Source organism: Cygnus olor, chromosome 6 (assembly GCF_009769625.2).
Source record: "Cygnus olor isolate bCygOlo1 chromosome 6, bCygOlo1.pri.v2, whole genome shotgun sequence".
Taxonomy (NCBI): domain Eukaryota; kingdom Metazoa; phylum Chordata; class Aves; order Anseriformes; family Anatidae; genus Cygnus; species Cygnus olor.
This window is the reverse complement of record NC_049174.1, coordinates 13672542-13694416: the sequence shown is the minus strand read 5'-3', so window position 1 is coordinate 13694416 and position 21875 is coordinate 13672542. Positions and strand designations below refer to the sequence as shown.

Below are 21875 nucleotides of genomic sequence, written 5' to 3'. Positions count from 1 at the left end.
CCGTGGGGCCTCCCCTCAGTGCGGATCCCTTCCAACTCAGGATATTCTGTGATTCTTTGAATCTACAGTTGCTGTGTGCAAACACAAGGTTGTTTTGCAATGGCCTGCCATAGACATGGCAAAGGTTGAGGCAAGACAATTTTATTAAGAGATTGTGGTTTGGATCTGAGAAAGAAGGTCTCAAAGAACTGAGCTTCTTCCTGGCTATGGAAAGGCCCAGAGGCTAAGGGTGAAGGCTGGTGATAAAAGGTGCTTAAGTAGCATTTACAAGTCATCTTGTGAATACACGCCGTTGAGTTATTTTTGGGTCCTGATTTGGGGTTATGTATAAGGTTCGGAAAAGAAGGAACACACAATTTTCTCAGAAAGGATTATGATTCAGGAGAGAAAAGGTCTAAGAGTTTAATTTCTGGAATATCAAGGGGATATGATAAGGGTTGGTTCAAAACGTTAGGTCATTAATAGCATAAGTGATCTGACTAAGCTTAATCCTGTGCTTAAATTACTATTTAATGATAAGAGAAGCCTTTCCTCATTTATCTTAATGTTTTTCCTTTTTGAAGGGCTATTCTCTTCTGCATCATGACAAAGTTGCTTTGAGAGTATTTTAAACCGTTTTTCTCCATGTTTGATATTTGAGGAAATAATGCATCTGTGAAATATCTTCTTTTGTTGAAAGGAGACATGGAGTTTTTCTGGTGTGATAACTTGAACAGAACAGGACAAACACAATGTTTGCATTTGTTCCTAGCAGCTGGTCTGTGAAATAGTAAACACTGCATCTACTGGGGGAATTAAAAGTATGGGCTAGAACAAAATAGACCTTTCTCTTTTTGGCCCTGCCTCAGGAAAAAGAACATTCCTTAGCATATGCTGGAATTGGAACCAAAAGGACATGGAAAGCCTATGTTCCATCTCCTAGGCCATGCTCAAATTCAGAAAAGTAACCACTGGAAATAGGAAAAGCAATTTCGTAGGTGGGATGTTTTTCAGGCATCTTTGTACATTTGGTTTTATCTAGTTGTGCTGATAAGGCAGATTGGAATATGGTGTCCAGTAAATGTCTTTTAAAAACATAGTTAATACTGAGAAGCAAGATATTTGCAGGTCAAGATATTTAATGCACAGAGGTCAGTGATACTGGGCATCTATCTCAATACTAGTATTTTTTCTTCCCCAGGCTTCTTCCCTTGCAACAAAAGTCACACAGGTAGTTTGATCTTTTTTCATCCCACGTGTTGTTTTTTTTGTTTGTTTTTATTAAGCCTAAATACTTCATCTGAGTTCTTTGTATTCAAAGTGACAAAAAGCAAATATTTTGCATTTTAGTGCAGGAAAATCTATCGTTTACTTTATTCTCTTGTCTAGGCATTTTGCTTCTCAGAATCTATGTTCCAGCTCCTTGGTATTTCTTGAGAAAAAACACAGCCTTTAGGTATCTCCACTTCTCTACCTTTCCACTGTCATTTCATTTTCAAACAGTACTAGCCACAGTGTATGAGTCAAAGTTATCGTCCTCTACGTAATGTGAAAGTTCACTCTTTGGAAACTTGTGCTTTCTCATATTTATTCAAATTTCAACCAATCTGTTAAATATTAGCAGTTTTTGATAAAGATTTCTAATAGCAGCACTGGCACATTAACTTGATTTTACTATTCTGCTTATTTGGACAATACACAAGCTGTTAGAGGAAGTATATCTGACAGCAGAAAAGATGCAGTTGTTAATTCCAGCTGTTGTGAGTGGACTTGGGGGAATGTTTTTTCCAGGTGTACAGCTTTCCAGTTATTGAAATTCAGGACCTTGGATTTGACCATCATTTCTGCTTTACATTCCTGTATCCTGTTACCTCTTTTTTCCAAGGATCATTGGACTATATTTGTAGTGATACTTGTCTATTCAGCAGCAGCTGGAAGAGAGACAGAATGGCACAACTGAACAACTATGTTCAAGTGAGAAAGAGGATGGCAGGAAATTGTGTAACTGAAGGGAAAGGGGCTAAAGGGTTTCATTTTCCCCCTGGAAGAAGAAAAACAGAATTGAGGCCTGGGTGTCTTAGCTCTAAGAGCATGACAGAAAAATAGCATCATAGCATTGTAAATTAATAATGCAACCTCATCTAAAAATCATGTCCCGTCTTCAGTGCGGTTGTCCAGATGCACAACAGTAATACAATACTAGGAGAAGAGTGCAAGGACAACTAAAGAGTATGGGAAAAAAATCCGTTTTAAATATTGTATCTAACAAATCGAAAGATATGTTATATAGACATCATTAGGCACTCTTCACTTTTTCTTACAATAGAAGACCAAGTATACAGCTAAAGAAATGGAAATGCAGATGGTTAAGTTATTTCACAGTCAGGTCTCTAGTTTGTTTTACAGATGAAATACCTTCAGTTAAACATAATTCATCAACTGTGAGCGCTTGTCTGGTGAAATTTGTGTTCATACTGTTGTGGGGTTTTTTATGCAGTAAATTTTTGGGCCTGAGGCCAAAACATGTTTGTTCAAGACGTGAAGAGTGACTTCTCCTCCTCTCTGCTTGTGAAGGTAGTTTTTAAAGAATGAGTCATCAAGTAAAGAAGTAGCAACAATACATATGATCAGTTGCAGTTAATGATGAATAAGCATAATGCTCATTTTAATGAATAATGATTGCATTCAATTCAGAAATCACCTGTAAGCCAAAGTTTTTCCTACAAATTATTTGGTGGACAAAGCCTATTAGCTAATGCATTCAGGAAACATTGTGGTTGAATCAGGCACAGTTTGGAAACAAGGTGGTGTTAAGTTCATTTATTGATTATGCATCCTAGAGTAGTTTTTATCAACACCATTTAGTTATTTATACAGCGATACTGTTTTCTCCTGGCATCCTCTGTGGCATAAGTTTTGATGAAGTCAGTGACAGACTTCCTCTGTGTTCTTCAGCCTCCTATGCTGATACAGGCTTTGAATTTAACGTTTATTTCATCAGTCATAGCAAAGTTCTTTATTCAGACTAATTTTTTGCATTGAGATGATATCGTGTAGAATTTGTAGATCTGTGCTCATTTTGGTCACTAGGTAAAATTAGCACAGGTTTTTTTTAGAATTGTGAATAGTTGAATGCATGAGTATAACATCAGAACCTGGAGCTGTAGGGCAACTGAGAAAAGAAGCTATGCCTTTGTGTGGTGAACAAAGCATCACTGTATCTAAACAAGAAAGCAGACAAATAGTTTTTTCCCTACATTTTCACACAAAAACTAACAGGCTGGTAATACAAACATTAATAACAAGTCTTGTAAAAATTGTGTATGCACATCTGTGACAGGAAATTAGTGTGTGAAAGGCAAGAAATGTGCAAGTAGGAAAAAGATTTGAGGAATCTGGACTGTTTATGTTGTTTAATTAACTTTGAGCTACATGGTTGTGATAGCCAGCAAAACAAAAGTACTTCATGGATTTAAAGCATAATTATACCAATCTTCTCTGAACTTATCCAGTAAAATATATTTCTCTATCTGATTGTTCTAGAATAACTTTAAGAATGCTTTTTTAGAATGCTTTTAAGGTTCAAGAAACAGCAGCAATTGCCAGGTCTTCATTAAAACCTTATAAAGAAAGTTTCTGGCACATAGTACGTGAGCAGAAAAGCAGATACAACAGATCTGTGTAGTTCACGCAATTGACTAAAAATTTCATTTGCTCAATTCTGATATTTATTCTTTATTTATAAAGTGGCAATGAGGAAGGGTTTTTAAGTTCAGTCTAGTTTCCTAGCCTGATAAGAAAGTCTGTTGTGTAGCAGCTGGATGAAACCTTTCCCATCCCAAGCCCCTGTCCTTCAGCTGCCAGAGCCACACCTTGTGAGCGTGATGGAGTCCTTTTGCTTTTTCCTTCTTTTCATTGGTCACTCCATTATTAGTGGAGTCCTGGAGGGTTAGCAGTCTTGCTGACTTGTTTTTATATATGTCGTATATTTATGTATGTCATATATTTAATATATCACGTGGCACTTAGGAAAATGGTTTAGTGGTAGACTTGGTAGTGTTATGTTGATGGTTGGACTTGATGATCTTAAGGGTCTTTTCCTACCTAAATGATTTTATGACTCTGTGATCTGGGACTATCTCTGCTGAAAATAACTGGTAACCAAAAGCCACGATATATTGAGAACTGAAAATTTTGTAGATCATTCTTTTCAAAGTGTAAAAGTAACTATGACTAATCACTTTACTTTGTAATAACTACTTGCAAAATCCACAAAAAACTAGTGGTAAAAGATCTTGGCAAATGCAGGTTGAAGTCCATCTTCCTTGAACATCCCTACTTCTCAGCTTGGGCTCCTGACATTTTGCTTTGTGTCAATTTTGCTGTACCGAGGAGAACAGGGAAGAGCATCCTCTAGAGATTTGTGACACAGGTTTTTGCTTAATTAACTGGTAGAGAAGGCTGCTTGACTGACAGACAGAGCCTCCTTCAGTCCCCAAGTGAGTGGTGTTAATTTTCTGCAACATACTGGGGAACATATTCCCATCAGTGTGTCCACACAACTCTTATTGATGCTAATGAAAGCTGGGTGCTTGTATCAAAGGGGAAATTGCTGTGTGTGCGCCAAGGTTGCATCCTAAATCAGTGAACAGTGGAATTGCATCGTTCCACTGATACTTTTCTCGTGCTTTGTGTCTTTCAGCAACTTCATTGTTTTTTCTCATGTTGTTATAACTATCCTAAGCCAAATTTTTCCTAAGCAAACCACAGAATAATCTAGTATCAGTTTTGTCAATATGCCACATAAAATGTTTTAAAGCTGGGAATTCTGAGAAAATAGTTGAGGGAATTTTGGCAGACCGTACTGGTTCTTCTTGAACTCAAAGATAGTGGTGAATTTGTTTCATATGGGCAGCTGTTTGTCTGAAAACTTCCTTTAGTATACTATGAAAGTGATTCACCCCCCTAATACATCACTAGAAGTCTCTGCTACCATCCAAGACACTTAAAGGAATCACATTTACAGTTCTAATTGATGGCCACTGTTTTGACAGGCAAACAGATTTCTCCTCCCAGTGGCTTCATACAGTTGGCCTCCAGCAGACCTTACCATTAGCAAAATTCTACTGAAAAGTGTATACAAGCTAATAATAAATCTGTAGGGAAGGATTTTAACCACAAACTACTATGTCTAATTAGTGATGTACAATAGCCAAGGCCAGGGAAGGAAAGTATTATTTATCAGAAGGACTGATTTTGACAGTTTAAAAATGCAAAAGCATCTATTATTTATTATGCTGAAACACATCTTTCAAAATACAGTATATGTAACTCCACTCTTCTTTTATTTTGGCATTGTTTTGAAAGTTACTGCTCTCCAAAAAAAAAGGCAACAGTCATTGAGGATGCAGGGATGGAATTTGTGATGCTTAAACCTTAAAGAGTTCGTTGTGTAATCTAAGAACAAGTCTTGTAGAGTTTTCTGTTTGCCTTTACTGCCTCCCTTTCCGATTCAATACCCGTATCACTCCCTTGGACAAGCCTTCCTTCGAAAGAGCCTCAGAGTCTTTTCACTGTGTACTCTCCTTTAGTTCAGAGTTTCTCAAGCACTCTGAGCAGTGCAGAGCTCAAATATAGGCTAAAGCATCCTGCTGGGAAAGAATTGAGACTGTTTTTGGTAGCTCAGCTACTGTAGTGAACTCTGCATGTCTCTACTGCATATTGCTGCGCTGTGTCTTGGAGGCAAGAGTGCTGTTTCCCAAGACACATTCCTTTCCTTTTCTGCCTCCAGCAAAAATCTCCAGGAAGGGGTATTTCCGTAACAGTGCAGCAGGAGAGCATATGAAAGGAGTACGGAGCAAGGGGTGGGGGGAGAATGAGTGTATTGGGAGAGAAAAAGGAAATGATTGAGGAGAGAACTTAAAGGAGATAGGGGGAAATAGAAAAGGGAAAAAGCATCTTAAACTGGTAGGAAAACAAGGCAGGCAGATATGTAGCGTTACTGTAACTATGGCCCTGAGGTGATTAGCAGAGAAAGAGAATAAGACTTCTTAATCTGGGCAAGTCGTTTTTCCCCTTTGTGCCTCAGTTTCTTAAATTTATATAATGGGTGTGGTGACACATGCTCAACATGAATGATCGTTAGAGTGTGACTACATTTCCATAAAGAAAGGGGCTTCCACGAAGGTTTAGGTGTTGTCTCAAGCACAACGCAGGGGACTCCTCTGTTACTGCTGTTTTTCAAGAGTCAGGCTTTCCTGGAGATCTTGTTGGAACCTGCAATGAACAGTTTCTCTTCATGAAAGTCAGATAAGCCCCAGCAAATCCCCACTGTGGCACATAAGGAGAGGAAAGCACACAGTGTGGTCGAGGAGGTGAGTACTGCTGTTCTGAGATAATTAGCGAGTCTGACACTTCGAAGTATCATGACGCTGAGTGCAAATGTAGCAGGTTTTCAGTTTTGTTTTGCAAATGTCATGTATTTAATTTGCCTCACGAGTTTTGTATCTGCAGTTCTGAGAATGTCATGGGTTCAAGTTTTTTCCATATCCAAAAGGGCTGAGCAAACAATTTTCTGGTGTGAATGGAGATTCTCATATAACGTCTCAGTGGCTGAAATGATAAGAAAAGCACCAAATACCATGAGAATCACGATGCACGAAAAATGGAAAAATCCTTCCCCTTACCAATATGCATATACTATACATGCATGTGTGGTTGATACGTTAGTGAGTTTTGGGGCTGTATTGCTGGTAATAGGGGGAAGAGGCACAGAACAGATGAGGAGATAGCATGAAACAGAAAAGGAGGAGGAAAAAAAAGCCTCTTTCCCTCACTTCAGTTGGTCTTTTCCCTGTCTCATTTACCTGCTAAGGCTGAAGGTGCTGGCGTGACACCGAGGGATGCTGTCTCTCACTGGACTCTGCAGAATTTCCAAACTCAATGTGAGAAATCCACCGAGTCAGCAAGTAGTCCCAGAGGGGCAGCTGGCAGCGCCTGCAGACTGCACAGGGTGTCTCTGTCTCTTACTTTTTGTCTTATTGACTGAACCTCAGAGGAATAGGTTCAGTCAGAAACTGCATTTATCTTTTTCCTGAATGACAGAGGATAACAAATTCCTGGAAAAATTAATAGCTGTCCTAACTGCCTGCTTCTCTTCTTTTTTCTTCAGTGTGGGGATGAGAAAATGGGAATTAAGAAAGCAGAGTCAAGGGAGAAGACCTTAATACTCTGTCCTTTTCTTTTTCTCACCATGCCCAAGACATGGGTGTGATTATCCTTTTCCCCTAGGGTTGGCATTTGCAGACTTCACGTAGAATAGGGTTAGGTATGTTTCTGTGCACTGTTTCTGTGCAGTGGGAGAGAATTAGTATTCAATTCAGAAGAAATTACTTTCCTGTAGGGTAGAACAGAGAGGGGAGAAATGGCTAGTGTTATATGAAAGCAGGGAAAAATAAGAATATATGGGAATAGTTTCGTGGATGGAGGGTAATTACACTGCCTGGTGGATAAGCTGGTAGGGCTTGATGCATTGGACAGACCATAAATCAACTTTTCCTTCTTCTGGCCAAGCTGTAAATCATAGCTGTGTTATATTACTGTAGGTGTTTATTTCTCTGTGGATGTGATGTAGGATGCAGAGTTCTTGTACTGGTGACCACAAATCAGCAACGTGGTCATCAGATGATTGAAGCATCATTTCTTGGACGCAGGTGGAAAGCTGTCATTCACTGTAACAAGTTTCCCAGTCAGATAATAATAACGGTGACCCCTCTTAATAAACACTATCTCCAAAACTCATACTACCTCTGCATGTTTTCTAGAAATAAGTTTCTTGAAATATTAAAGATGATTCCTCAGGCTGCCTTCTGTTGTCTATATTTGCATCGTTGCCGAGGAGAGTTACTCCAGTCCATTGGTTCTGTAGATGGACCTTGTGGTTTTGCAGCAATCACTTGTAACTCAGGTAGCCCAAGTCTTAGGGTACCATCATGTTCCTCGGTTTTTGTCTCTGGTCACTTCATATACTGCAGAAGTTACATCGGGTCTATGGTAGGGATGGATAGAGCTACCCCACTGGTAAGGATTTCCTAATACCTAGTTACCAGAAAGAGTTACAGTAACTCAGCATTGTGACATCTATATACATTAAGGGCAAGTTTGACATTTAAACAATAAGGATGTGGGGCATAAAGGCTTAGGGAAGATGAAGGTTAAAAAGATTTCAAGATTTCAGGGTATTTATTTAGATTGCCTGACTTTGTTCTGTAGTTTGTGTGCAGAAGAGTAACCTCTTACATTTCATACGGCAAACAACCTCCAATCATTTATCTGATACTGAAACACAGATAATATTTGAGACAATGATACTGGCAGTGTAGATTTTCTCTTGTTGCTGTCCATATGGTTGATGCTTTCAGAGCAAGCTTTACTGTGTAAGTTAGGGCTTTTGTTTGACATTTCATTTCTAAGTTTCTTCATTTCATTGAAGATTAGATGTTATTTACCTGTGAGGGGTTACAGCAAGCAGTTTCCTCAGGTTTGGTGCTGGGAATTCTTTCATTAGCCCTTAAGTCTGTGAACAGTGCGATGATCCAAGCATTAATACAGGTGTGATTAACTGTCTTTTCTCAGCTTTGTTTGCTTTGTTCTACTGATACCTACAAGTTACATAATAAGTAGTATGTAAGGATATGCATTAAAGGCAGTTCCCCATTGTAGCAGACTTCTTGGCAAATTTATTTTCATTTTAGCACAACTTCAGTGGGAAAAAAAATTGCACTGTTGATTTATTTTGAATGAACTCCTGGAAGGCTTACTAAGTATGCCATGTGGAAAGCTCCATGAAATGCTGAGGGTTAATATACTCTGCTCTTAATTTCAAATTCCAGATAAATACGGTTTCAGCTTTGATCCTGTCTGTACTAATTCATTGTCACTGCACTAATTAATTCAGCATGCTGGAGAAAAGATGCTAATTTGGGCATCAAAGAAATAAACGGGTTGGGGGGAGGTTGTGTTTAATGAGAGTTGTTAAAAAGATAAGTTTTACTCCCATTAGACTGGATCTGGAAGCTCAGTCTAGCTCCAGTAGTTAGCTACAGCAAATTAAAAAAAAAAAAAAAAAAGGTACTTAGTTTAACGTTGACATAACAAAATAGGAGCAATGAAATATTGGTGTTAATAATGTGGTTTTCTTTGTTTTTGCATTATCTGTATAACCTTCTCTTTTCCTGCTGACCATAACCAGTTTAATGACTATCACAGCATTAGAATAATGTGGATTACCTCCCAAAGTGATTTGAGGATGGCTAAATATAAGCATAGTCACTGTCATAAAGCTTAGCTAAATTTGTGAAATACAAATAACAATTATAGCGCAGGACATGTTAACAAGTTGTGCCACTTGAGTCTTGGTTGATATAATAAAACAAAGGTTAGGTTATTTTTCTCTTTCCGTGCGAACTAGTTTTGATTGTCTAAGCTTGCACATACCTGCCTTACCTGCTCTTTGGGGTGTTTTGGTGGGAGCCTGATGGAGTGACCAGCTGGCTGTTGGGTGGGATGGAAGGGACTCTTTCAACACCACCACAGTGCTGAGATCCGGAGTATAAACAGGAGCAACCGGTTTGGGTGTTGTACAAAGCACTGCCCAGCCCCGCAGTGGACTTGCCTTCCTGCCCCTTCCTCTCCTTCTCCTTGGAGGTGGAGGCACTGCCATCACAGTTCACCTGCCGTGGAGCTGTAAGCAGAAGAGGCTGATGTGGCCGTCTCCAGGTCCTCCATCTACCAGGGACAGAGAATTGGATGCAGTCAGTGGTGAGAGGGGCTGGCAGTGGGGCAAGGAGAAGAGATGCACACCTGCCTCTGGCACAGAGCTGCCCTTCCACCAAAAGTTTAACTCGTGCCATGAAAGTACTGCCGTCTTCTTGGATACTGGTGAAGATGTGAACAGTGTTGCCCAGTCCTTGCCATGTGTGCTCTGTTCTCAAAATCACAGCCTTTACCCAAACATATTCTCGTCTTTCTGTATTTTTTCAGCTGTTGCAAAGCTCTTGATCCATTAGTGTAATACTCAATGGCATGCTTCTGTCCAATAAGTAAACATTTAATAACAAACCTTTTAGATATTTAGAGAGCCACAAAAAACGTAAAAGAAGTATTTCATTAATGTTGCTATTAACATAAATGTAAAATGAGCCTGGTCTGTAATCACAAACAAGTGTGACTCACTAAGGATCTTTACGGAAATATTTAATACTCTGTAAAAGTGTATGTATGAAAGTGATTAATCAAAGCACAACGCTGCTTCTAGGGTATTTCTTCTGCTGTAAAGCTGCATGATAAAATAACTTAAAACACACGGCAGTAGTGGCAGTTAATAAGCTTTTTATAGTCCCTGTGTGGACCTGAAAATCATACCTTATTAGTATCTTTATCTTTCTTGTTCACTCATTCATTCTTACTCACATTTAAATTTAATTTTAAGGGTTATTTCTAGTCTTTCATAAGGGAGCTGCTTTAATAATCTCAGCATTTTTCCCCATTTGCTGTGAAATGACTAGGAGCCAGAGCTTTTGTTATATGTACTTTACAAATCACTCTGTTTTTTTACAGATCATTTCTGGAGATGTCAAGGCTTTATGACATTGTTAGGCTGTGTATCTTGCTTGACTGTGTCATATGCCCTCTTGAATTATTTCCGTGCAGATGTTTGCAGTTCCATTATGTACCCTGTTGGCTGCAGTGACGCCTACTGATCTAGGGCAACCAAATTAACTAAGAAATCCAAGTTGCTGAATTTAGTCAGCAAGCTGCTTAGGGTTCTACCCAGCAGATGTTTCTCCTCCTTACAAGTCTGGGACTTCACAGACCTGCCTGCTTTTTAATCCTTGAAGCAAATACCAACATGTTTGAGATCTGGAAGCTCCCAGCTCCACATGGAAATGGTGTTGCCATGACCACAGCTTTAGGTCTTGCATATAAGACGTTTATCCCAAATATAACAGAGCAGGCCCATAGAAGGTTTGTTCTAACTTTTATCCCTTGCAATGGGGATAAAAGCCTTGAAATGAAGCATGTGTGCTTTTATACGATAGCCAATTGAATGTTAATATGTACTGCAAGATGATGATGTACACTCGGTATTCAGAAACTTCATTCATTTAATGCTTCTAAGGGGAAAATGTTATTTACAGGGCACCCATATTTTCCTTTGAAATTCAAAGAAATAGGATAATCCTTCACTGTGCTACAGCATGTTCTCAACTGTTGCATATGGACTTTTCCCATAAGGATGTATCACTCCGAGGTCTGATCACTTAAAGAAAATCCCTTTATACTCTTGTTTACAGGACTGTGCTCTGAGAAATTGGAATATTAATTTTCTCAGCTGAAAAGTATGCTAAGGTTATTAGGCTTTTTTTTTTTTGTGGCTTAATGCTTTGTGCTCTATATTGCTTTTCTTAAGTGTTAAATTTTTGCTGTTTTTATTCTTTAATGTTTGTGCAAGATTTTTTTGAGCTGAAAACATATTACGATAATAATAAAAAACAATGGATTTTTATGATATAGCAATGTGCACAAGAGGCTAAAAACTTCAGCATTTCCTAGCCTTTAGCTATATGCTGCGTACTTAGTGTAACAGGTAAAAATTGTAAGTCTTCACAAATCCCATGTGAAGCTAAATATAACATGAAAAACAAATAAAACAAAACAACAACAACAAAAAACACCCCAAAACAACAGATCAAGTGTTTTCATCAAGACCAACTCACTATTCCTGATTTATAATTACACTGGAACTTGCCAATTTGTAGCTAGAGCAGCTCTACCAGCAGACAGCACTATTTTTGCTGAGAGTTATCATGCTTGCAGTTATTACAGTCAAAATCATCGCTATTTTATTTAAAATGTATTTTCTTCATAAGGAAGAAATAATACCTAGTCTTGAAAAGGAGGTATGTCGAACATTTCTTTTTTACATTTCTCTTGAGTATGCAACATATTCAGCTTTAACTCCCTTCAACAGTACAATATGCCCAAGAATACTGTTTTCAAAATCAATACTTACTACAGTCAAATATGAGAATCCACAAAACCATAATTGAAAAATTGCGGGAGAAAAGTAAGCAGACTGAATACAAACAAAGTACCAGACTTGGATTACGACCAAGATGCAAGTGCTAATACAGCCTCTCTTGAGAAAACCGCCATGAGACCTTCACAGCATGTGCAAGCATTTGAAAGCAGGGTGTTTTCAGGTGCAGCCTGCTGGTGCTCATCCCAAGGAGAGTTGTTCTTTGGCTGTCTGGTTAGGTGCTTTGTTTATGTGACATCTCTCTAGAGAGCAATATATGCAGAGTTTCACATGGCTTTTCGCATGGGTAATGAGCCTTCCTCACTTCATATGTTCTCACTCTTTCTTAACAATCTCTATCTGTCTCATGTTTCCCAACTGCTGCTTTCACTGCTACCACCAACCTCTGATGGGTTTTGTGGCTCCGCAGCCTTGTAGGACTGCTAGAACTGGGAAAGCAGCAGTGGAATCAGTGTGCTGCTCTCAACTCAGGAAAAGCAGAAGCATGGAAAGTATCTGCTGTCTTTCTGGAAGCACTGATATAAGAGAGACCATCAAAAAAGAATTGAAGATGGTTTGTAGGAAAGGGGTGTGTGTGTGTATGCATGTATGTATATATATTGATCAGAGGATCCCTGGAAGAATGTAATACGCTAGCTGTCTTGTCACATATAAGAAAAAGGCAAGAGAAGGCCATGCACTAGGATGTGACTCTGTCTATTCCCCAGCACAGGCCATGGTAGAGCATCTCATGTTAATGCCTGTAGTATTTGTCTTTCTTCTTGTTTGCACCATACACTACATGACCGTCTCTCATGCCCATCATTCTCCTTATAACCAAATTCTTATTGTCTGGAAGACTTGCTGAAGAGTCTGTCAGAACTTCATTTGACCATAAGCTCATAATTATTGATTTAAATGCACTAAAAATTTGGATTGTTAACTTACAAGCCTGACAACAAAGATTTCTGGTTTGGTCAGAGCAGAAACCTAAAGTCAATGATTTACAAGTTAACTACATGTACAGTAGTTCAGCTATTCCACTTGAGGCAGTTTGGGCTGACATGAAAAAGAAGAAGGGTAAAAGAAAGATCACCAAGACAATACTGCAGACTTACAGAGAAGAGTTTGCAATTGTGAGTCAGAGTAAGTAGTTTGCAATACGGTATATTTAATGAAGAAATCGTTACTTTTTTGTACGTACTGTCATTGATTTGCATGAAAGGACACGTTAACTTACATGGAAGGCACTGATCATTTATTTACTTATGGAATTGAGAATTCAGATTGGGGAAAAGGTGTGGAGTTTTTTATACTTTTTGGCCCATAATTCATAAGCATATATGACATACAACATACTTGACCCCAGTATTCTGTCTAGCTCCATCAAAAATGAAATGTAGCTCCCTGGTTTAGTCACCTTTTACAGGCTGCATAAAATGGGCTGTTATGCTATGCAACATAACATATCAGTACAACGTATAGAACAGTGGAACCGTAGAACTGCTTGGGGTCTCTGGAGGACTTTCACTGCATAAATATTAAAGGATAGTACATCCCTAGGCAGAAAGGAAAACCCAGAAGTACTTTAAAAAGAGATCTTAAAAGCTGTCTAGTTTTGTACTTTCAAAATATATCAAGATTTTATTCTTTCTGAATGCATCATTATTTAAACAAAGAACAAATCTTTAAATTAAGACCAGATATGATTAAGAGATAATAGATACTGATAAGAGCAGAATATGTGGTCCAGTCTGGGTGCTGGCACCACAGTCACTGCAGATTACTTTCAGAGAGCTGTCCTGTGGTAAGAAGAACCTTCAGCTACTTTAAAATGTGCAATAATAGTTTAGTCCTGCAGTGGCTTGCTTTTTGGGTTTGGTGGGGCTTTACTGCTTTCTCTCTCAAGCAGTATGTTTCAAAAGTTCAGGAACCAAATCAGTTTGAAACTAGTCCTTCCTATTGCACATAGCCCATTTAAAACTGAACTTCTTTTGCAATGTGGGATCTATGGTCAAGATAAAAGCTCACAGTGTTGTGATTGCCTAAAATTTCTGTGCTTTAGGATAGATAAGTACTGTTTTTTCTTCTGGTAATTATTTCTTCTTGACTCCTTCCTTGATATCTTAAACAGATTTGGAAAGAAAAAAGAAGATAAAAGCGGGAAAACAGATCAGAAGGGGAATCCAAAGCATGATGTACTTAAAGAAGAGGAGTTGGAGAAAATGAAAGATGAACGTGAAAGGTGAGTAAATCGTGTCAGCGTTTTTGTTCATCAGATGAAAAACTGATCTAGTACATCAGACATCTTTGGTTCCAGCTGGCTGTGCCATAAGACGGTAGTTTTTGGACTTAAGTATGTTCTTTACTGCACAAGAGTTTGCTGGCTAGCCCCATGTTGCAGAAGTATCTAGTCAGCAAATGCTGAGTAGGCAGACACAGTGGGAAGAAAAGAGGCTCAGCTAGTTACAGTCAGTCTGAAGAGTTAGAGGCAGGGGTCTGCTGGCAGTCAGGGGGTGGGAAAGGGATGCTGGGCAAGACAAGAATCTGAGGTTCGTAGGCACCACTGAGCATGTGTCAGCAGTGAGTTGCAGTATTTCGGAGGTAAGGTTCTGAGACTGAAATACAAGGAACCACTGATGTGAGTAACACCAGTTGTCTTGTTCATAAAATGCTCCTGTTCCATGCCCAATCTTATCATCTTCATTATTTTTCCAAACGGGGAGTTTGTAGTTTTCTCCTTTCACCCATTTCAGCCATTCAGGGTTTGGGGTTAGTTTGTAAGTGCTGACAAGGCTCAGCAAACTTCTCTCTCCACTTCTCTCACCCAACTCATCCAGGTGTCCTTCACGATATGCCAGTGAGGGTCTTTGCTCCCTTCGGATGGCTGCTGTCAGAAAAGTTAGAGCCCATACTTGCTGGCTTTCAAGAGGCTTCTGCAGTTGCTGCAAGACTTTCCAAGCTGTAGTATTATGGGTTATCAACGCATAGGGAAAGCTTTCAGAGGTTTATTTCCCTCAATGGAAAATCCTGCTCCTGGGTGATGGGAAGGAAGCAGATACAGTTCATTTTGGGAGTGCTGAGTCTTTCCTCGCAGTACAGGCCAGCCTTTGTGGTGCTGATCAGTGCCCAGGGAAAAGATATCCTGCTTTCATTTGAGTCATGCAGTACATAGTCAGCTGTATGAGTGGAGTGGTAGATGACGGGATGGAGAAAAAGAAATAAATCCAAGCCCCAATCATTGAAGTCTGCTGCTAATATTTATTTGACTCATTTTAAAAGCTAGTACGGTATCCAATTGCCACAGTGCTGCTACTTGCTGCTACTGGATATGCCTAGTAAGTGTTTGAAGTATTTAGTTCATCCAAGTTGAGTAGTGTCAGGAGAAACTTTGTACCATTTGTTTTAAAATTTCTATATCACGTCCTTGATTTTGCCAGATTGATGAGTGCCTTTATTTTAAACTGCTGACTCCCAATTTGGATACTGGCAATTTGAGAGGTATGTGTCCTTCATTTTAAAGAAGCCAGTGTCTTTTATTAGGATCCTGGCAAGCTAAGAAGCATGTATTCCATCTGTTAAAGGCCCAGTGTCATTTAGTAAAATGTTGGCAGGCTGCAAGGAATGAACCCTTCTGTCTAGAGGTCTAACATTCCAATTGGACATGAGATAATTTTCTTAATATTTCTTTAGTGTTGTATTTTATTTTTTTTAAGTTACAGTCACTGATTGACAGTAACTTGGTAAGACTGCATTAGAAACTGGCAGCTCAATGTCTTCATCATTCTGGTTTCTCTAGTAATGATTTCAGTTTTGACCTGGAAGAGTTTGTGACTGAAATGGAGAACAGCAGGTGTATTGAGAAGTGGATGAACCAAGATGATATTTTTAACTCACTTATTTGCCTCTTCTTCTATAATGCATGAAAATAGAAATATACCCTATTTTCTATCAGGTAATACAGCTTGTATGGCTTGAGGATTAAAATTAAAAAATAAAGGGGGGAGGGGGAGAGAGAAGAACAGTGAAGAAAATTTCCTTACATTATCCCCAAAGCTATGCAACATATGCTGTAAAAAGAGTCAAGTCACTTCAACTTTCGAAGTGAAATAAGAGCATGGCAGTATATGTATGCACACATAAGAATGTCTACAGGCTGATTCCTGAACCCTTCTTGAATTGTAAGATGGAAGAGGCTTCATCTTTCCTGGAGGAAAATTAAGTAAGATTCTCATATATGAGTAAGAACTGTTTGGGAGATAGAGTAAAATCAGTGGAAGGAAACATTACTTGACTTAAACATAATCCAGTCCTTTTGTTTTGTTGTTGACTGTTCAGCTAGTGATGATACTTGGTAAAACTCTAGACAAGTTTTATAGCTCTGTCTCAAGATTTAGTAATTGAATTCCAAGATTTTAATGCAGATATTGGCAAAGAAAACCTTGTGGCACATCCACATCATAGATCTTCTGCTTCTATGACTTCACTAGCTGCAGTTCTGCATATTTGGTTTCATCTTTGTAAAACCAACCTTTACTTAATTTTACTAAAACATCAGTATGCTTTCAAATCATATTTTCAAGTGAGTTACATTAAAACTACTAGGAATGTAATAGTAGAACAAATGGACTACAGAAATGTTGATAGAAATGCAGCTTTTGTCCCTTGATACCCATGAACAAATCCTCTATTTAACAGTTAGAACAAAATACAAGTTGCTTTTTTGACATCTAACCTTTTTCGAATTAATTTAAACACATACCTAATTTTACTTTTCCAAGATTAGCTAAGTAATTTTGTTCAGACACAATCCCAATTACTACAGTTTTAAAGTCAGTTTGTTTGCTTAAACTTCAGTTTTCTTGAATACTGACTGCCTACATATTTCAGAATCTGTCATACTAATACTTAGGATTTTTAATGTGGTTTTTTTTTCAGAGGCTGAACTGTCCATTTTTGACACTAGTAGAAGAGGTCAGAGTAGTTGATTTTTGGGCTGGGTGTGACAGGATTAATGATCAAGTGCATCTTAGCAGCTGTGGACCTTGCATGGTTTTAGAGGTTGGTTTTACATGCACTATATGTTTGGCAGATCTCCAAAAAAAAAAAAAAAACACACTGAAAAAAAGGCACAAAAAAAAAAAAAAAGAATGTTGTTCCAAGATATGTTCCAGCTGAGAAACAGTTTTCAGAAGGAAATGCATTTCCAGTTTACAGGAGCAGGTTGTCTCCTGGAGTTTTGCAAAGGTGGTTTGTTTGTTTGTTTGTTTGTTTGTTTGTTGATTGGTATTGGATAGGTACAATAATATCTCACAGAATTCCAGAGACAGGCCTGCCATAATTCTGTATTTCCTTGTACACAGCCTTTTCCCAGAAATGTTGCATGATTACAGACATGCAGAAATGACAGATGTGATCACTGCATGATTATGGATTGGCTGTGCAGTACAAATTCAGTGAGTCTGGCTCTGACAGGAAACATCAGATCTTATGTAGGTGTGCTTGCAGGAACATAAGTCCATCGTGCTCAGACTAGGCTGGATTACTGCTTGCACGGAGAAAGAATTGTATAGTGCATGTGCAACAAGTCTGACACATCCAGAATGTGTTAGATCTAGTAGGCGTATGCAGACAGAGCATACAGCACTTACTCTGTAATGCAGTTGCTTCCCAAAAGGATTGAACTTGCTGCACGTTGGTCCACAGCACAGATTTGCCTGGCAACCATTTTATGGGCCACCAAGTTTCACACTTGAACCTTAAAAAGTGAAAATAAATTGAGTATTTCTCTAGCCTAGCAATTCTTATTTCCATTCCCCATCTTTCAGTTCTCAGTACAACTCTCTGTACTGTACTGCCTTGTAGCTGCAGTTCTCTGAAGCAGCTCTGCATCCTGCACTAAAATGCTGACATCGTTATTATTTCTTACTGCTTGTATTCCCTAACAGTCCCAACCAAGGTGAAGGTCTCATTGTGCTCATTGCTGTTAGGGAAGCTTGGGCCCAGCCCCAAGCACTTACAGTTGAGGTAGCAGAGACAAAATCTGCCAGGAAAAAAAAAGTGTCCCGTGGGTGGGAATCTGATGTGCAGGCAGTGCAGCTGCTTATCCAGGTTCCTGAAAAGTCCCTGTCAGGCTAGGAATTTGTTCCAGACCTCAGCCCCAGGCTTCCTTTCATTGCAAAGGCAGTACTTCATTATATGACTGCTACTTCTGCAGTCTTCAAGTGGTTAAAGGGAATTTAGGATGTTAGGCATTCCTCATTTAGTAATGGCTTTATCTGTGTCCAATTGAATATGAAGTCAGCACCCCTCTGAATTTCACAATTTTCTCCTTCTCCCCCTACCTCCTGTAGCTTTCCTTTCTGCTGCAGCAATGCAAAACCACTGAAACTTTACCAAAGTCAGAACTTCATGGCACAGCTTTTTAGGAGGAACGACTTAGCTTGTGATACAGTTCTCTGAGGTGGTGGTTTGTCCTTCCTGACACCAGTCAAGTGGTTCATTGGACTGAGGCCCTACTTCAAATAAGCTCAACATTTTGTTCCTGCTTCAAAGACTTTGGCTGTAATAAAACATGTGCTCCAAAGGTCTAGAATCTGCCCATAAAAGGAAAAAGCGAATGCTATGTCTGAGGTTTATTTTGATCAAGCTGACTCAAATCTGTATTTTTAGTGCATTCTGTATAAATTACTCAGAATCTATCATTTTAACAATAAGATGCTCACTACATTATTAAACACTGGAAAGGATCCTATATTCTTTCCCTCAAAACAAGATTTCTCTTCCTCCCTTCTTCCCATCTTTTTCCCACTCATTTGGGGTTGCCTTTAAATTTTCTTAAGTTTGAAAATCTTCATAAAACAAATTAGATACATATATTAGGCACTTGAGTTTTATACATAATAATTTGTTTGCTTTTCAAATGCAAATAAAGTGACTATAAATGAAAGAAAACTATTTTTTTATTTATTTAGGATTATTTTACTGGAATATTCATGCTGAGACCGAAGTCTCTCTCCTAGTAGAGCAGAACATTTCCTTCACACATATATTCCCTTTACATAAAATTTCACAAAATATGACACCCAGTTTAAAAAAAAAAAAAAAAAAGAAAACAAAACAGCTATGCACTTGTTCAGAGGATAACTGGTTTGTTTGGTTCAATCAGTCTTAGTTTTTTACTCCATATTGGAATTAATTGAGGATTTTTTTTAATAGTATTAAGTTGTTGAGTGGAATGTCAGAGAAGCAGAAGGAACATCTGGCCCTTGCTTTCTGAATGTCTGAACTGAATGCTTAAGTTACAGTGCATCTCAAATTTGGGTAAAATTAAATGGTTTTAGTTTTTGTATTAAAGACTGAGTTGCCTTTACTTTTCAGAAGCCTTCCAGAAATTGAAGAGAGCTTCTCTTGTCTAATCAGCTCTGGTGCTTGTTGCCTGTTCCCATAGTTTAAAAAATCAATACATATGTTTTTGATATTTGGCAAACAGAGATTTAATTTTGCAGCTGCAAGATCCCTGTACGAAGGGAATGCATCTTACAGAAATAAAATCATTTAGAGACCATTTCTGTATGAGAGAATACTTGTGAGTGAAACTCCATTCCATTTCTGTTAGCAGTTGCTTCATTATATTTAATTACAAACAATTTCTATGTTACTGGAAATCAAAATGAAGACGAGAATAGTTGCAGCCATGGCAGTGTGGTACGAAAGCCAAATTGTTTTGAGTCAAAAGTTGAAACTCACTGTTACAAAAATGAAAGTATGATTTTTAAATGTGGTACATCTCAGACTGCACTCATACACACAGAAGTTGTTATGAACCCCATGTAGTTTTTGTGCTTGTGTTATAGTCTTGCAAAGTCTGAAAGTATTATTATGGCTGTTTATAGTTTATATTGATCTCTAGTAAAATGTTGGTAATTGCTCTTCTCACCATTCAGCTCAGTGCTAAACCACATGTTTTTGGGACTCTGAGCGTGTGCATCATTATTTATTAAGGGTTAATCCAGCCCAGCATATCTCTTCATTGAGTATGCCTGACTTTGCAACACAGCTAGGTCTTGTGGTTTAGACAAAATAAAGTGTTGGATGTGATCCCAGTTTTAATACTCCCTATTTATTATAACCATTGAACTCTGATCAGATCATGGATTGGATTGGATCCCAGTTTTTTAAATGTTTCAATTTATTGCTGGCTTGCAACCCTGATAAGAATACATATTTGATTAAAGCTTCAGTTTTCAAAAATTCCAGTTAATTACTTTTAGATTCTTATTAGATCATAGTCGTGTAGTATGGTATGTTGAAGTTATGAAAAAGTTAGTGGATGATGTTGCGTAGGTCAAGGTCATAGTTTCATTTTTTGCTGACAGTATGAAGTTATCAGATTTCTGTTTATTACCGTGGCAGCACTTGCACTGGACAGGAGGACAGATTAATCCCAGCCCACTGATTCTGAATGATTCTCATTTTAGATCTGCTGCTGCTCTGCATACCAGAACACGTAATAAAAGACTACCACTGAACACTGAGAAACTGATGCGTGGTTATGAATAGCTGAGGTAGATGACTCTCGCTTACCTTTCACAGGTTGTGACGTGGAATTCAGAACCAAACAGCAATTTGTGAGCTCCTTCATGTGGCTAATCTACCGCTGGAGGGCATTTGTATGAAAACATTAGGCTGCGAGTTGATCCCAGAACGTCCTACCTCAGCATTTAGCAGTAAGGATGGCGAAATGGCACGTGGAATTGGTCCTTTTCTTCAACTATCGCAGTACTATTCCATGTATTGGAGATTGCTGAAAATAGCCCTCTCCAGATGTCATAGTTGTGCTAAGTAAGACCCAAAGTCTCATCCAAGTGTCCTTGGTTTGCTCATCATTGAGGTGCTGGTTTCACTTTGCTCTGGAGACCACTTTTCACAAGCTGTGCTACCTGCCCACCTAACTTAGAGGTCCGAGCAGCCCAATGGCAATGGCCTGGCTCTTGCTTGTACGGATGTGCCAGTGCAGTGTTTTCTGGATGTATGGGAGCTTTATTGCTTGGTGTTTTAAAAAATTAGACTGTAAAACAGAAATACTGTTATTAGAAACTTTTAAAGACCAAACTAATACAATGAAACTGTCCAGTGTACTAGCCAGCCTGGGTAATAGAGTGCTTTCTAGGAGACAGACTAATCTGGCTTAGGGATTTCTTAGATGCAGTACGGACTGTAGGTCAGCTCTTGGCCTACCCCAAAATCAATAAAACCGTAAGAATGACTTGGAAACTGCATTTCATACCTTGCCCTTCCAATTGTGATTTATGACAGTCTATCAGAAGTCCTTGGCAGGCACTTTGAAGTAACGCCACAGCACAGAATTCCTGTTCCTGTTTCCAATGGAAAAAAAATGAAAGTACAATTCATGGGGATGGACAGGAAGTCAGTTTGTATGTGTGATTCTCCATAGCAAGCCTAAACCGAAATAACTGAAAAGCTTGGTCTTCTCTGCTCAGTCAAAGCTGGGTTTTGCTTTCTAGTCCAAGACTGGTAATTAGGAAACAAAAAAAAAAAACAACAACAGCAAATGTGAAGCCCAGACTGACAGACGGAGAATGTTCCTGTTCTCGAACAGGAAGATTCTGTTCAATAGGTTCCAGGTTTGATGTCGTTAAGTGTAGAATAAGGAAACAGCAAATACATCCTATCATGTGGAGCTAGGCCTGCTCCTTCCACTACCAGTATTTAATTCAAATTAAGGCATAGTATGTATGCAGTTGCAGAGGTGGTTGTGCAAACTCATGAGGTCTCACTAAGTAAGTGGGAGCTG

General features: G+C 38.7%; 1 protein-coding gene across 3 annotated transcripts in view; it reads left to right on the top strand.

Moving 5' to 3' along the window:
- The window catches only part of PARD3B (par-3 family cell polarity regulator beta), a 401278-nt gene that overhangs the window by 288830 nt on the left and 90573 nt on the right, over positions 1–21875 (top strand). For all 3 annotated transcript variants that reach the window (XM_040560832.1, XM_040560833.1, XM_040560834.1), the window contains one exon: positions 14193–14303. In XM_040560832.1, the coding sequence (XP_040416766.1) occupies positions 14193–14303 (111 nt within the window). The remainder of the gene's footprint in view (positions 1–14192; positions 14304–21875) is intronic.